The following is a 16,671-nucleotide window of genomic DNA, read 5'->3' as shown; positions in this document are numbered from 1 at the left end:
CATCTATATGTTGCCTCCAAGAAACACATTTTAAGCCCGAAGACACCTCCAGATTTAAAGTGAGGGGGTGGAAAAGAATTTACCATGCTAATGGACATCAGAAGAAAGCAGGAGTGGCAATCCTTATATCAGATCAATTAGATTTTAAGCCAAAGACTATAATAAGAGATGAGGAAGGACACTATATCATACTCAAAGGGTCTGTCCAACAAGAAGATTTAACAATTTTAAATATCTATGCTCCCAATGTGGGAGCAGCCAACTATATAAACCAATTAATAACAAAATCAAAGAAACACATCAACAATAATACAATGATAGTAGGGGACTTTAACACTCCCCTCACTGAAATGGACAGGTCATCCAAGCAAAAGATCAGCAAGGAAATAAAGGCCTTAAATGACACACTGGACCAGATGGACATCACAGATATATTCAGAATATTTCATCCCAAAGCAACAGAATACACATTCTTCTCTAGTGCACATGGAACATTCTCCAGAATAGATCACATCCTCGGTCCTAAATCAGGACTCAACCGGTATCAAAAGATTGGGATCATTCCCTGCATATTTTCAGACCACAATGCTCTAAAGCTAGAACTCAACCACAAAAGGAAGTTTGGAAAGAACCCAAATACATGGAGACTAAACAGTATCCTTTTAAAGAATGAATGGGTCAACCGGGAAATTAAAGAAGAATTGAAAAAAATCATGGAAACAAATGATAATGAAAATACAACGGTTCAAAATCTGTGGGACACAACAAAGGCAGTCCTGAGAGGAAAATATATAGCGGTACAAGCCTTTCTCAAGAAACAAGAAAGGTCTCAGGTATACAACCTAACCCTACACCTAAAGGAGCTGGAGAAAGAACAAGAAAGAAACCCTAAGCCCAGCAGGAGAAGAGAAATCATAAAGATCAGAGCAGAAATCAATGAAATAGAAACCAAAAAAACAATAGAACAAATCAACGAAACTAGGAGCTGGTTCTTTGAAAGAATTAATAAAATTGATAAACCCCTGGCCCGACTTATCAAAAAGAAAAGAGAAAGGACCCAAATAAATAAAATCATGAATGAAAGAGGAGAGATCACAACTAACACCAAAGAAATACAAACTATTATAAGAACATACTATGAGCAACTCTACGCCAATAAATTTGACAATCTGGAAGAAATGGATGCATTCCTAGAAACATATAAACTACCACAACTGAACCAGGAAGAAATAGAAAGCCTGAATAGACCCATAACCAGTAAGGAGATTGAAACAGTCATTAAAAATCTCCAAACAAACAAAAGCCCAGGGCCAGACGGCTTCCCGGGGGAATTCTACCAAACATTTAAAGAAGAACTAATTCCTATTCTCCTGAAACTGTTCCAAAAAATAGAAATGGAAGGAAAACTTCCAAACTCATTTTATGAGGCCAGCATCACCTTGATCCCAAAACCAGACAAGGATCCCACCAAAAAAGAGAGCTATAGACCAATATCCTTGATGAACACAGATGCGAAAATACTCAACAAAATACTAGCCAATAGGATTCAACAGTACATTAAAAAGATTATTCACCACGACCAAGTGGGATTTATTCCAGGGCTGCAAGGTTGGTTCAACATCCGCAAATCAGTCAATGTGATACAACACATCAATAAAGAAAAGAACAAGAACCATATGATACTCTCAATAGATGCTGAAAAAGCATTTGACAAAAGTACAGCATCCCTTCCCTGATCAAAACTCTTCAAAGTGTAGGGATAGAGGGCACATACCTCAATATCATCAAAGCCATCTATGAAAAACCCACCGCAAATATCATTCTCAATGGAGAAAAACTGAAAGCTTTTCCGCTAAGGTCAGGAACACGGCAGGGATGTCCATTATCACCACTGCTATTCAACATCGTACTAGAGGTCCTAGCGTCAGCAATCAGACAACAAAAGGAAATTAAAGGCATCCAAATCGGCAAAGAAGTAGTCAAATTATCACTCTTCGCAGATGATATGATACTATATGTGGAAAACCCAAAAGACTCCACTCCAAAACTGCTAGAACTTATACAGGAATTCAGTAAAGTGTCAGGATATAAAATCAATGCACAGAAATCAGTTGCATTTCTCTACACCAACAGCAAGACAGAAGAAAGAGATATTAAGGAGTCAATCCCATTTACAATTGCATCCAAAACCATAAGATACCTAGGAATAAACCTAACCAAAGAGACACAGAATCTATACTCAGAAAACTATAAAGTACTCATGAAAGAAATTGAGGAAGACACAAAGAAATGGAAAAATGTTCCATGCTCCTGCATTGGAAGAATAAATATTGTGAAAATGTCTATGCTACCTAAAGCAATCTACACATTTAATGCAATTCCTATCAAAGTACCATCCATCTTTTTCAAAGAAATGGAACAAATAATTCTAAAATTTATATGGAACCAGAAAAGACCTCGAATAGCCAAAGGGATATTGAAAAAGAAAGCCAACGTTGGTGGCATCACAATTCCGGACTTCAAGCTCTATTACAAAGCTGTCATCATCAAGACAGCATGGTACTGGCACAAAAACAGACACATAGATCAATGGAACAGAATAGAGAGCCCAGAAATAGACCCTCAACTCTATGGTCAACTAATCTTCGACAAAGCAGGAAAGAATGTCCAATGGAAAAAAGACAGCCTTTTTAATAAATGGTGCTGGGAAAATTGGACAGCCACATGCAGAAAAATGAAATTGGACCATTTCCTTACACCACACACGAAAATAGACTCCAAATGGATGAAGGACCTCAATGTACGAAAGGAATCCATCAAAATCCTTGAGGAGAACACGGGCAGCAACCTCTTCGACCTCTGCCGCAGCAACATCTTCCTAGGAACAATGCAAAAGGCAAGGGAAGCAAGGGCAAAAATGAACTACTGGGATTTCATCAAGATCAAAAGCTTTTGCACAGCAAAGGAAACAGTTAACAAAATCAAAAGACAACTGACAGAATGGGAGAAGATATTTGCAAACGACATATCAGATAAAGGACTAGTGTCCAGAATCTATAAAGAACTTAGCAAACTCAACACCAAAAGAACAAATAATCCAATCAAGAAATGGGCAGAGGACATGAACAGACATTTCTGCAAAGAAGACATCCAGATGGCCAACAGACACATGAAAAAGTGCTCCATATCACTCGGCATCAGGGAAATACAAATCAAAACCACAATGAGATATCACCTCACACCAGTCAGAATGGCTAAAATCAACAAGTCAGGAAATGACAGATGCTGGCGAGGATGCGGAGAAAGGGGAACCCTCCTACACTGTTGGTGGGAATGCAAGCTGGTGCAGCCACTCTGGAAAACAGCATGGAGGTTCCTCAAAATGTTGAAAATAGAACTGCCCTATGACCCAGCAATTGCACTATTGGGTATTTACCCTAAAGATACAAATGTAGTGATCCAAAGGGACACATGCACCCGAATGTTTATAGCAGCAATGTCCACAATAGCCAAACTATGGAAAGAACCTAGATGTCCATCAACAGATGAATGGATCAAGAAGATGTGGTATATATACACAATGGAATACTATGCAGCCATCAAAAGAAATGAAATCTTGCCATTTGCGACAACATGGATGGAACTAGAGCGTATCATGCTTAGCGAAATAACTCAAGCAGAGAAAGACAACTATCATATGATCTCCCTGATATGAGGAAGTGGTGATGCAACATGGAGGCTTAAGTGGGTAGAAGAAGAATAAATAAAACAAGATGGGATTGGGAGGGAGACAAACCATAAGTGACTCTTAATCTCAGAAAACAAACTGAGGGTTGCCGGGGGGAGGGGGTTTGGAAGAAGGGGGTGGGATTATGGACATTGGGGAGGGTATGTGATTTGGTGAGTGCTGTGAAGTGTGTAAACCTGGTGATTCACAGACCTGTACCCCTGGGTTTAAAAATATATGTTTATAAAAAATAAAAAATTAAAAAAAAAAAAAAAAAAGGAGGGAGAGGGAGTGTTGTATTCTTCAGAAGTAGCACTCATGATCACAAAGACAAAGAATGGCTGTGGAAATGTTCCAGATTAGAAGGGGCTAAAGAGAAGCAGAAGCTAAGTGCAGTACCTGACTTAATTGGACCTTGCACTTGAGAGCAGGTGTGGGGTGGGGGAGTTGGAGAAACCATGAAGATCATTATTGGCTCAGTTGATAAATTAGAACATACATTGTTGATTAAAGTATTGTATCCATGTTAGATTCACTGAAGTTAGTAACTATAACAATACTGTGGTTATGTAAAGGGGAATCCTAATTTTTAGAAAATACACAACTGATGTATTTAGGAGTAAAAGCCCATGATATATGTAGCTTATTCTTAAATTGTTCTGGGCAGAATATATATGTGTGTGTGTGTGTGTGTGTGTGTGTGTGTGTGTATACACATACACACACACACATATATATATATACACACACACAATTTTTAATATATAAATATACATGTATATAAAATAGAGACAGAATGTGCAAAAAAGTAATGGCAAAATGTTAAAAATATTGATAGATAACAGATGAATCTGGGTAAAGGGTCAATAGTATGTAGGTATCTTTGTGTACTACTCATATACTTGTAACCTTTAAGTTTGAAATTATTCCCCAATAAAAAGTTCAGAAATTAAAAATATATATCATGAGCATGTGAATTTTTTTCCTAAATAAATATATATTTTATTTTCTGTCCCTCCCTTTTATCTTTCTCCTGTTTCTTTTCTCTCCTTTTTTCTGTGCCACCTCTTTTAGAAGTCCAAGGCTGGTGAGAAGGGTATCTCTGTGGGGCAGACGGTCATCACAAAGCATCGGAACACCCGCTATTATAGTTGCAGGGTGATTGCTGTGACATCGCAGACCTTCTATGAGGTCGTGTTTGATGATGGCTCCTTCAGCAGAGACACATTCCCTGAGGATATAGTGGTGAGTAAATTCTGGGGTCCCTGCTCCCCAGTTCATTTTTTTTCTTTTCTTTTCTTTCTTATTAACATAAGTTAACTTATTAACTGTTTAACTTACTAACATTTGCCCCAGAGGTACAGGTCTGTGAATCATCAGACTTACATATTTCACAGCACTCAGTTGATAAATTAGAACATACATTGTTAATTAAAGTAAGCATACCCTCCCTGATGTCCATATCCAGTTCATTTTTGTATAACTAAACTAGCCGTACCTTTCAGCTGTCCTGCTTTTGGCTTTTGGAGTAACTCATTTCACTTAATACTTGATCCAGGTGTGCTTTTCGGCACTGCAAAGAAGTATTATTTTCTAGGAGGTTCTCAGTGTTCTTCATAGGCGTCCTATGAACTTAGACTCATCTTCCCAAATTCTTTTAATTAAATGAGAAGTGTATGTGTCCAGGAAACATAAAATGCAAATTCACCTATTCTTTTCTGTTACAGAGCATGAGCATATTTGAATTCTTTTATTATCTCCTTTTCCTTATGCTTAACTGGAAAATATGGCTTTTATTAATCTGACCCAACAGTGATATCTGTGATTCAACAGAAACCTCTGTGCATGTGTCATATGGGAATAACAAAAGTCACACAGGAAAGAGATGGTGACTTTTACTGATCATCTTAACTGGTCTGGTCTGTATAGGAGGAGTAGGTGTGTGCGTATTCATGTCTGTCTGTCTCCTTCTTCTGTCCCCTCCATTAACACCTTGGGACTTAGAGAAACTAGTGAACGTGTCTCATAGGTTTGCTTTTTAATAGGATGTTTCACAAGAAGAATACTTTCCACAGAAGGTTTTTTGAAACCAAGGTCAAATCACTTACCTGAGACCAGGGTTATTCTAGTGGTCATCTTGTTATCTCTTTTGTAGTTAAGAGAAATGGCATTTGGGGAGAGCCAGGCCTCAAAAATGTTGTTGTAACCTCTGCTTTATCTTGGGTCTGTTGATGCTTTGCTCTTGTTTATACTTGGAAGGACATTTCTTAATGATTCTTTAATAATTATGTGTTATGTGCAATTGATAATTAAATGTAACTGTAGCAGACTGCTCATAAATATTTCTTGAATTTTGTTCTCCTGGGGCAAAAGTAACATTGATTCAGTCAGCTTTGTTATGCTTACTTTTCAGTGCCATTAAGAGGCACAAGTATGTAAACAAAGTGACCTTATCTGAAAGATTTTTAAAGCAAATGAATTTAGACAAATAAAGAAATTTGAGGATTTGATTATATAGCCAAATGGTGAACTGTGTTTCATTGCAGAATTCTACCTGAAGCTTCACTTTGCCATCCATAATCAGCAACCGAGGTGACATGCTCTCCTGGTTAGAATTAGTTCTTTTTTTTTTTTTTTTTAAAGATTTTATTTATTTATTTGACACAGAGGGAGGAGAGGGAGAGAGAGAGAGAGCATAAGCAAGCCAAGTGGCAGGCAGAGGGAGAGACAGAAGTAGGCTCCCCACAGAGGAGGGTGAGCCCAATGTGGGACTTGATCCCAGGATCCTGGGATCATGACCTGAGCTGAAGGTGTAGATGCTTAACCAACTGGGCCACCCAGGACCCAGGCACCCTAAAATTAGTGTCTTGAAGTACTCAATCCACAGTTACTGAGAGCCTGCTGGGAAAGATAATGAGAACGTTCGTGTGATTCCTGCTCAGTCTCAGGGGAGACAGGCTGGTAAATGGGTACTTTCTATACCATGTGAGAAATGCAATAAATGAACCAAAATCAACTTACCACCTGCTGGGTCCAGAAAAATGGACTCCACAAGATTAGTTAGGCTGACACGGACATTTACCACGGGCCAGTACTTCATCAAGAGTTTGTTGTGCTTGAACTGATTTCATCCTCACAACCCCACATGCTAGTTACTACTATTTTTTACATTTTGCTGCTGAGGAAACTGAGGCATTAGGAGGTAAATAACTTCTCCAAGGTCACACATAGCTAATCAGTGTCAGGAAGAGTATTCAGACCCAGAGTCTGGCTCTGGAGCCTCTTCTTAACCCCAGGAAGAAAGTAGGAGGAGGGATGTGCAAGGGTGAGAAAAGCAGAGAAGGATGCAAGAGACCAGGCCTTGCTTTCAGCCCTGCCCAGGTGCGTGCTTAATTAAGAGCTGGCCTTCTTTTGTGCAGGTGACCACTGAGCTGGCGGAGTTGAGTTTTTCCTGGGCATTGTGGGGTGGGATGGGAGACTTCTGAGCAAATAGTTAGGTCTTTATCCATGGTAGTCTTTTAATGAATCCCAAATTCCCTTTCACTTCACAAGTCTCTACCATACCCAGCTTGTTTTAAGCTTTCCTAAAATGTCTTTAGCTTGTATATTGGAAAAGAATGTCTGTGATCCTGGAAGTTTTTTTGAAATTCTAAAAATCTCTCCTTTGACACCTTCTGTTTCCTCTCTCTGTGAACCCCATACAAAGATGATTTTAAGTATGTGTGGGCGTTGTGAGAAGAACACAGGTCCTAAAATTCATAGAATTGTTCAGGAGCACCTTGGCTTTTAAGTCAGTAAGAATGAAGAAGCAAAACTCTTTATAGCTTGATTAGCTATTATGTGGCACATTTGTTAAAGGATTTGAGGTTTAGCAGCAGGTTGTGTATCTGTGTGGGTGTGGTCACAACTCGAGCCTTCGAGGGAGGGGCAGCAGATGCATGTGCCTGGATTTGTGTGAATGATCAATTCTGCAGGAGAAAATAAATTGTAATAATCTGTGAGCAGGTCTTCCTTTTGTCTGATTTTGTCTCCCTTAATACCCTGCCATACCCCTTCCAATCACTTGCATTATAGAAGTAGGAATATTTCAATCATGTTTTATTTCCAAATACACTTTTATTTTTTAAAGTTTTTTTTTTAAAGATTTTATTTATTTATTTGACAGAGAGAGAGAGAGATCACAAGAAGGTGGAGAGACAGGCAGAGGGAGAAGGAGAAGCAGACTCCCTGCTGAGCAGAGAGCCAGATGCTGGGCTCAATCCCAGGACCCTGAGATCATGACCTGAGCTGAAAGCAGACCCATAAGCATAACTGACTGAGCCACTCAGGCGCCCCAAATATCACATACTTTCTAATAGTATCACCATTTGATGGCTGCTGTGGCCTATTCATCTTTGTTATCTTGGCGAGGAATGAGATATCCCCAGCTTTACTACATTGGTGGCTCTATAGGGAAGAGTTTTTTCCAGCGTTGTGTTAGGGTTCTTCAGAGAAACAGAACAAATAAGGGTTGTGTGTTTGTATTTAATATAATAAATATGTTAAAACTATGTATATATAAAGAAGCTATATGTATAAAGATTGTGTGTGTATATATGTTATATATATGAAATTTTAAAAAAATTTTATTTAAATTCAATTTATTTAACATATAGTGTATTATTAATTTCAGGGGTATAATACCCAGTTCTCATTACATCAGGTGGCCTCCTTAATGCCCATTACCCAATTACCCCATCCCTCACCCAACCCCTCTTGCAACCCTGTTTGTTCCCTATGGTTAAGAGCCTCTTATGGTTTGCCTCCCTCTCTGTTTTTATATTATTTTATTTTTCCTTCCTTTCCCCTGTGTTCATCTGTTTCTTAAATTGCACATATTGATGATACGGGACATTATGTGATTACGGAGGCTGGGAGACCCCACGACCTGCAGTTGGCAAGCTTGAGACCCAGGAGGGCCAATGGTTTAGTTTCAAGTCCAAGTCCAAAGGCCTAAAACCCAGGAGAGCTGATGGTGTAGTCTTAGTCTGGGAGCCTGCAGGCGTGAGATCCATGAAGAGCAGATGTTTCATCTCAAGTGTAAAGCCCAGAAGAGCCAAGTTCCAGCTCCAAGCCAGTCAGAGAGGGGGATTCCCCTTCCTTGGGGGGAGGGTCAGTCTTTTGTTCTGTTCAGCCTTTAATTGATTGGATGAGGCCCACTCAAACAGGGAGGGTAGGGAGGGTAGTCTGCTTTACTCAGTCTATCAATTCAAATATTAAACTGATCCCAAAATACCTTTAGAGACTTACCCAGAATAATGTTTCACCAAAGACTCTTTTCTTCACCTTGTCACATGATGAGAAGCTCTGATTCTGTGGCAGAGTATAGTTTCCTTTTCCATAAAGCAGCCACATTGTATCGTTGGCTTGTAGCACACTATGGATCCACTCCATTAGCCATATACTTTGTCCTCGTCGTCATCTAGCTTTCCCTGGATTTTATAAGGCAAACTTTTAAAATTTAAAAGATCATCAAGGATTGGTTGGGTTCTATGTTTCTTTCTGAAATTGAGGAAAGCTGCATGATTAAATGCCTTTGTAGTGTAGTATGTCAACTAGACTGGTTTGAGATGGGGAATTTGATGTTGTGTTTTAAGATATAATGTAGTGTATAATTAAGTATATTATAAATCTATTTACATATAAATTATACTTATTCCTGTATATAATAGAATGCAAATATACTCATAGCACCATTTTTCAGGCCCTTAGGTGCTGCAATCATCCCACTTCCAGTTTTCTTTTTTAAATATTTTATTTATTTGACAGAGAGAGAGATCACAAGTAGGCAGAGAGGCAGTCAGAGAGAGAGAGGGAGAAGCAGGCTCCCTACTGAGCAGAGAGCCCATTGTGAGGCTCGATCCCATGACCCTGAGATCATGACCTGAGTGGAAGGCAGAGGCTTAACCCACTGAGCCACCCAGGCGCCCCCACTTCCACTTTTGATATCCATCTATACTAGAACTGTCCTCTGGGAGATGGGGATCCTGCCTAGCACCCTAATGGGGACTTTAGTCATCAGATGAGAAAAAAAATGTCATCAGGTTTGTTGCTGTCTCCACATCTTGCTGATGATGGCAGAATAATAATTTGGTGGAAATACTAAATACATTCCACACTCCTTAGATAAGTTTTGTTTTCATTCACTAATATACCTCTGGCATCTGACACTGGGCTAGAAAATGATTTTTTCTATTGTTTTTCTGTAACTCTAATTCACACAATATGCTTATCAGGTATGAATGCTTCTGGGAAGGCTTTTTCAGCAATGCAGTATGACATCAGTGTTACTGGCTAGTGGAGCGCTAGCTTCTCAGAGCTGTGGGTATTTGCTACCTAGAACAGCTATAAGGATAAAGCACAATTTCAGTTTTTCAACTTTGAAAATCAAATTGAGAAAAATCAAGTTCAATCATCCCAAGCTATATATTTATGTGTGACATAAAATATAGTCCCTTATGCAGCCTGGGGCTTTAGTGAATAAAGTTGCAGTCCTTTAGTTGTAGATTCTTGTGTTTTATAAACACAGCAGAAGTGAAACCTCTAATGCAGGCTCGCCTATCCATGTTTGAAAATAAATTTACCAGGCATTAAAATGCCAGTGTTAGGATTACATAACTAGAGAGTATTTGGAGAGAGAAACATTCTTTGGACTACCAGGAAATTTCTTCCCATACCTAGGTACATTATTTCTTTGATAGCTAGAAAATGTTCAAAATTTTTTCTCTCAACAATACACCTGCAGAATGTGTCTATCAGCCCAGTTGAACTCAGTATGCAATCTGTAGGTGTCAAGGGAAATAATAAAAGATGTATTGCTACATGCCTCCATCTGTCAGTCTGTGAAATTGCGATACACTTCCTGATGAATTTTTTTGTCTCCTCCTATTTTGATGGGAATGAAAGTTGCCCATCTGAGAGAAGGCAATGAGCACTTCCAGGGCCTGCTTTTAGCTGCTGCTAAAACTTGGAATCTTCTAGCATGCCCATGTGGACACGAGAATGATGGCTGCTTCCTTTCATCTGAACTTAGAGCTCATTTCAAGGGAGGAGAATGGTGTGGGAGATCTGGATAGCTCTAGGACGAACACATAACATTCACCACCGGGTGTAAGAAGAGAAACAGGACCATTTAGAAATTTGACAACAAGGATCCATCTCTGAAATTTCCATGAAGACTTGCTACATCTTTCAGCCTCTGTTGAAATGTAAAATAAGCACAGGAACTGTACTCTTCAGGATTCTCGGAATGAATTGTCATGGCCTTTAGTTTCTGTGGGAGGTACCATATAAACTGAGGTTCTTAGAGCTAGTTATTTTTTTCCCGGTAATAGGCAAATTGCTTCAGCGTTCAAACCTTAGTGTTTTTCCCCCACTAAAAAGGGAATAATAATTTCTACCGCTAGGATTATTGAAAGGACTGAATGAGCTAAGTACCTGACACAGAGTTGGTACAAAATCAAATTTTTAGGATATTAACTTCAGTCTGTAGAACTTTTTTTTTTTCCTTTAAACTCCTCATCTAGTTTATGCTGCCCTTCTCTGGTCTTGATGAAGTTTAGTTGGAAAGTATGTTAGTAGGAATAGAATCCTGTTCCTACTTATTAGTTAAATGGATTCCCACACATACATGTAATATTTCAGAGCCAGCTTACCATTTCCATTGCTGTAAAGCAGTCCTAGCATCTTCAGACTTTTAATAAAGAACCTGATTCTCAGCATTTATGCTTGTATTCTTCTGGGTGTTTAAAGTGTTATTTCAGTGGCTTTTTATAACAAAACCTGTTCCAAAGTAAGTTCATGCTCATTTCACAGATATGATACTTGCCAGGTCACAAAAAAAAAAAGGCTTTGAAAAAGCTTTGTTCAAGCTTCTCAAGCTATGTGGTAACACAGCTAGGTCCAGAATGCAGGTTGGCCCTCTGCATTCCATTCTTATTGCCTCCATGCTTTTGGGTACCTTTCTAGGAATTCTGCTCGCTGTCACTTAGCATAGCTCTGGTAGAGTACCTTGCACCTCCTTTAATGGACATAGTGTGGGAGCTGCTCAGTAGTCAGCATTCTACAAGGCCCCACTCAGCAAAGTAAGTGTAGGGGTGACTCTGAATGTTCCAGAGGCAAAAGAGAATATTTGAGGGAGTTGAATAAACTTCTTAGTTGTTCCCAGAATTATTCTGGGATGTAGAAACATTCTATGCCATGAGATCCTGGGAAGCTTTTTAAAATTCTTATTGGCCCCTAGATTTTGAGGTTCTCTGGATTTTCAAGTAAGGTGGAAATCTCACCCCATCCCAGACCATCTAGGTTATGTTTGCTCCAGATTGATGCCCCTTACCTTCCTCTTCCTTTGACAGTCTTAGTTCTTCTAGAAATGATGGAAATTTGCCAGAGATATCTCTGAGAACTTTGGTTGGTTTAGGATTGCTGCAGGTATGGCCTATATGGCATTTAACTGCTCAAGAGTGGTGCCCTTGGTTCTCTTTCTGGACTGTGGAGCTGAGAGTCTGTGAGGTGTAGGCTTTGCCAAATTCCCATTAACTTTTACTCTTTTGGGAAGCCTTTTAATCATGTAAAAGAATATCTGTTATTACTTTTAATTTTATTTAATGTTTTTAAAATTTTTTTATTATGTTATGTTGGTCACCATACAGTACATCATTAGTTTTTGATGTGGTGGTTCATGATTCATTGTTTGTATATAATACCCAGTGCTCCATGCAATATGTGCCCTCCTTAATACCCATCACCAGACTAACCCAACCCCTGCCCTCCCTCCCCTCTAAAATCCTCAGTTTGTTTCTCAGATTTTAGGCTATTTGATTTAAAGTTTACTTTTCAAAGTCTTCAAATTCAACGGACAGATTTATTCATAAATTTAATAATTTTTGCATAAAAAATAAGTGCAAAAGATTATTCCCTTGTAGTGTTTATATATTACATAAATTTGACAGGTCAAATCCTAAGCTTTTTAAATTGAAGTAACCAAATTTCCTTGGAAATCTTAACATGATTATAGATTCAATATATATGGTTCTTTATTTTTTAAATATATATGGTTCTTACAGTTGTAACTTTTTAAGTATTTAATGTTCATAACTAGTTAATCAGGTATTAGCTTAGTACTTCATATTCTTCTGAATATTTCAAACACCTTCAAGAAACAACACATGAAGAGGTTCAATGTTTATGAAATACACTACTGCACCTTTATAAACATGATTTGTAATGGAGAAATTGTACTTCATTAATTGATGGGTAAATAAATAGAATCTACCCAACTGAGGGGGAATATTACTATATTGGCCAGGAGTTTATTTAGAAAAAATAATCAAAGAACTTCAAGACCATTCAGAGTAATAGAGTGTGGTTGTGTCTTTGAAGACTAAATGCACAGTTTCTGGTCAAGGGCTCCTGAGGTCAGCTTTCATCTGTCGATCAGCTCTCTAAACAGTGTGCCCTTCACTGAGGCCCTAACTGCTCTTATAGGTTTCATGAACAGTCTCACTTTAGTGGGGGTACTTATTTACCAGACCCTGCGATTTTATTCACTTGTGTGTAATTCTTATGTATGTGGCTTTTTGCATGAAAGCGTAGGCATGTGAATGAAATGTTGAAGCCCTTGTTTGAGTTGGACTCCCTTTCACTTTTATAAATTGTATGTATCTCACTGACTCCAATTCTTCAGCCATCATATTGACAGTTTCCATTTAGCACTGGTGATCCTCTGAAGAAAAAAGTTTGTCATCACCCTGATATCTCATGTAGGAGATTAACTAGTTGCCCTGAAGGCACAATGTCTGTTACATTTTTCTTCAAATATATACTTTCCTCATTTGACAGTGTTTTTCTCATTTCTCTTTTGGTAATTATCTCAAGGTGATTGGTTTGGGAACTTACTCCCAGGAGATAGGTTCTTGGTATTTCCTTCCCATCCTTTTTTTTCCCAAGGGGGCTCAAGGTATGTAACATCTCATCTCCAGTCTAACAAAATCAAAAAAACTACCTTGAACTTGAGGGCAATGTTATTAATCCAGGACTTCGCCATCTCTTCTTGGCATAGAGCTTAAGCCCAAGAGTAGCAGGGGCCATGAACCAAATCTACCCTATGTTTGGGAATATCCAATTTATATCAGTCATTTTAAAAAAATATTTATTTATTTATTTGTCAGAGAGAGAGAAAGAGAGAGCGCACAAGCAGGGGGTGTGGCAGACAAAGGGAGAAGCAGGCTCCCTACTGAACAAGGAGCCCCATACGAGACTCGATCCCAGGACCCTGGGATCATGACCTGAGCCAAAGGCACATGCTTAACTGACTGAGCCACCCAGGAGTCTCTATTAACATTCATTCTTTTTTAACTACTTATTCAGCGCTGTGGTAGGCACCACGGGACGATTCAAAGATGTATAAACATAGATGTAGAAGTGATCCTGTGTCTTCTGGAGGTAAAATAAAATACCAAAGTGGGTCTGAAATACTGAAGAAAAAAGCTGTTCCCAGAAACATTCTATTCTGTGGGATTCTGGGAAGCTCCTCAATTTTCAAGTCAGGTGGCTATGCAGACATTACAATGGTAGAGACCAGGTTGATGGAGATACCACTTATCAGTAAGTCCACTTCAGCTTTGGGAGTTTGTTATATATTTTACACTTTTTCTCCTAGTCTAAATAATTTTTCATTGTATGAGTATAATTTATTTTTTTTATCCATTTGCTGGTTGATGGACATTGGATAATTTTGAGTTTGGAGCTATTATGAATAATGCTGCTATGAACATTCGCTTTCAAGTCTTTGTGTAGATGTGTGTTTTCATTTCTCTGTGATAAATATTTAGGAGTGAGAATATTGAGTTAATAGTAAGTATATGTTCAGCTTTTAAGAACCTGCCAAACTATTTTCCAAAGTGGCTGTGCAGTTTTATATTCCTACCAGCAAATATGTGAATTTACGTTTTCTCTTCATCCTTACCAAAGCCTGGTATTGTCAGTCTTTTGGATAATAACTCTTCTAGCGGGTGTGTAGTAGGATTTCAGTGTGATTTTAGTTTGAATTTCCTTGATGGCTAATACTTTTGAGCATCATTTTAAGTGCTTATTCGGCATTCAGACATCATCTTTGTTGAAAGGCCTATTCAAATATTTTACTTATATTTTTTTACTGCATTGTAAGTCTTTTTAAAAATATTCTATATATAAATCTTTTGTCAGAAAGGATTTACAAATATTTTCTCCCAGTTTGTGTCTTAGCTTTACTTTCTTACTAGTGTCTGCAGAGCCAAAGTTTTAAATTTTGATAAAACCCAGTTTAACTTCAATTTGTTCTTTATGGATTATGCTTTTGGTGTCATGTCTTAAGAACTCTTTGGCTAACTTAAGGTCATAAAGATTTTCTTTTAGGCTTTCTTCTAGAAATTTTATAGTTTCAGGTTTTACATTTAGAACTATGATCCATTTTGAGCTAATTTATTATTCTAAGCCATACCATAGATAATTAGTATGTTATTTTAAAAATCGATAGTGTTAAGAATTGTTTTTAAATTTGAGTCACTTTTGTATTGTAACTTTCATGTCCTTTCCAAGTAAAGAATATTCAGTCCTTATGGCGGGGCTGTGCTCTAGTAGTAGTCCTTGCAAAAACTCAAGCCTTTAGTGTTTGGGCTTTCATATATGATTTCTTTGAAGAAGGAAGTCTATAGCCATGAAAAAAAATTGAAACCACTGGTTCAGATGAAGTAAATTTTATGTACGTGAAAAGAGGTCTGAGACCCATGGCGTTAATGCAGCGGCTGTTACCTGTGTCTACCAGAGAGCATGACTAATGGGAGATATCTCTAGTGGCCTTAACAGGCTCCCCCATGAATATTCAGCTCCAAACTGTGAATATTAGTGACATCATTTCTAAATCTTAAAGTAGGGCTGAATCTACTTCCATTTAATAGAAAATATAAACATAATGAAAATTCTTAATTTCTTTTGATAAATTTGTGGACAGTTGACATTGTTGCTTCACATCATAGTATCAGAATGTCACCATTCATTATTGACCCTCTATTTCCCTTTAAATAAAAATGGCACACTAGCTATTTATGATTAGAGGTTTCAAAGTTTAAAATCTTTCCTCGCTCAAACTTTATTTTGATCTCAAACCTTGATACTGACCCTGAGTGTGGTATGATCATGCATGTTTTATACGCCTTAAATTTTCTGGAATTGACCCTTCCTGTAGCACAGTTGTAAGCACAACATTCTGCAATTTCTGAAATATATAGTGAACACAGCTTCCTGAGGCAAATAGTCAACAGGGAGATTCCTATTTATAAGCCCCGGTGCTAACACACTAGGACCTAGCACATAAATTGGTGTCACATCCCAGAAGATATTGAGCTCATATATCACCAGAGCTTATGTTCCTATTTGACCATGGGTTTTAAATTCCTTGGTAATAAACTTAGATTATGTTTGATAATAAGTCAATATTTATCTAGAAGTCAGTACTATCTATTTATTGGTGAACTGACACTGCCTCATTTTATTATTTCCTTTTCATACCTTAGTTGAAAGAGGTTAGCCAAGTTTCATGAGTGAGAGAGAATGAGTAATAAATCTTGCCTTCTATTTTACTAACCAAATGATATTTTGAGATTAGAGTCTGTGGTTAAAAGGAGAGCAAGAATGAGGTAAGGAGAGAGAATAGAGTGTGTTTTTCCTTCAGTTTCCCTCAGTCTCTAACCTCAGTTAGAGAATGTTCTCCACTGAGAAGTGAGTGGAGAACTTGGAAGCTGTAACCTGCCATAATATTTGTTGGTTACATGTGTTTCTGCAGATCAGCTGCCTTGCGCCATCTGATTTTTTGGCTTCTGTAAGATAGAGGATATTATGTTTGCAAGTCTTCTGTGGTTTAAATGTTT

At 38.1% G+C, this 16,671-nt stretch overlaps 1 protein-coding gene across 14 annotated transcripts in view; it reads left to right on the top strand.

Annotated features, from left to right (window-relative positions):
* Positions 1–16,671, top strand: part of KDM4C (lysine demethylase 4C) — a 510,087-nt gene that overhangs the window by 429,517 nt on the left and 63,899 nt on the right. For 12 of the 14 annotated variants that reach the window (XM_045069842.1, XM_045069839.1, XM_045069840.1 and 9 more), the window contains one exon: positions 4,802–4,972. In XM_045069842.1, coding sequence (XP_044925777.1) covers positions 4,802–4,972 — 171 coding nt within the window. Of the gene's footprint in view, positions 1–4,801; positions 4,974–16,671 lie in introns of those variants that run through there. The other 2 variants (XR_006603630.1, XR_006603631.1) reach the window with 1 other exon arrangement.

Source organism: Mustela putorius, unplaced genomic scaffold (assembly GCF_011764305.1).
Source record: "Mustela putorius furo isolate JIRA1106 unplaced genomic scaffold, ASM1176430v1.1 tig00003944_pilon_pilon_pilon, whole genome shotgun sequence".
Classification (NCBI taxonomy): domain Eukaryota; kingdom Metazoa; phylum Chordata; class Mammalia; order Carnivora; family Mustelidae; genus Mustela; species Mustela putorius.
Note: the sequence above shows the minus strand (reverse complement) of the source record. Positions and strands in the feature narration are given on the sequence as shown.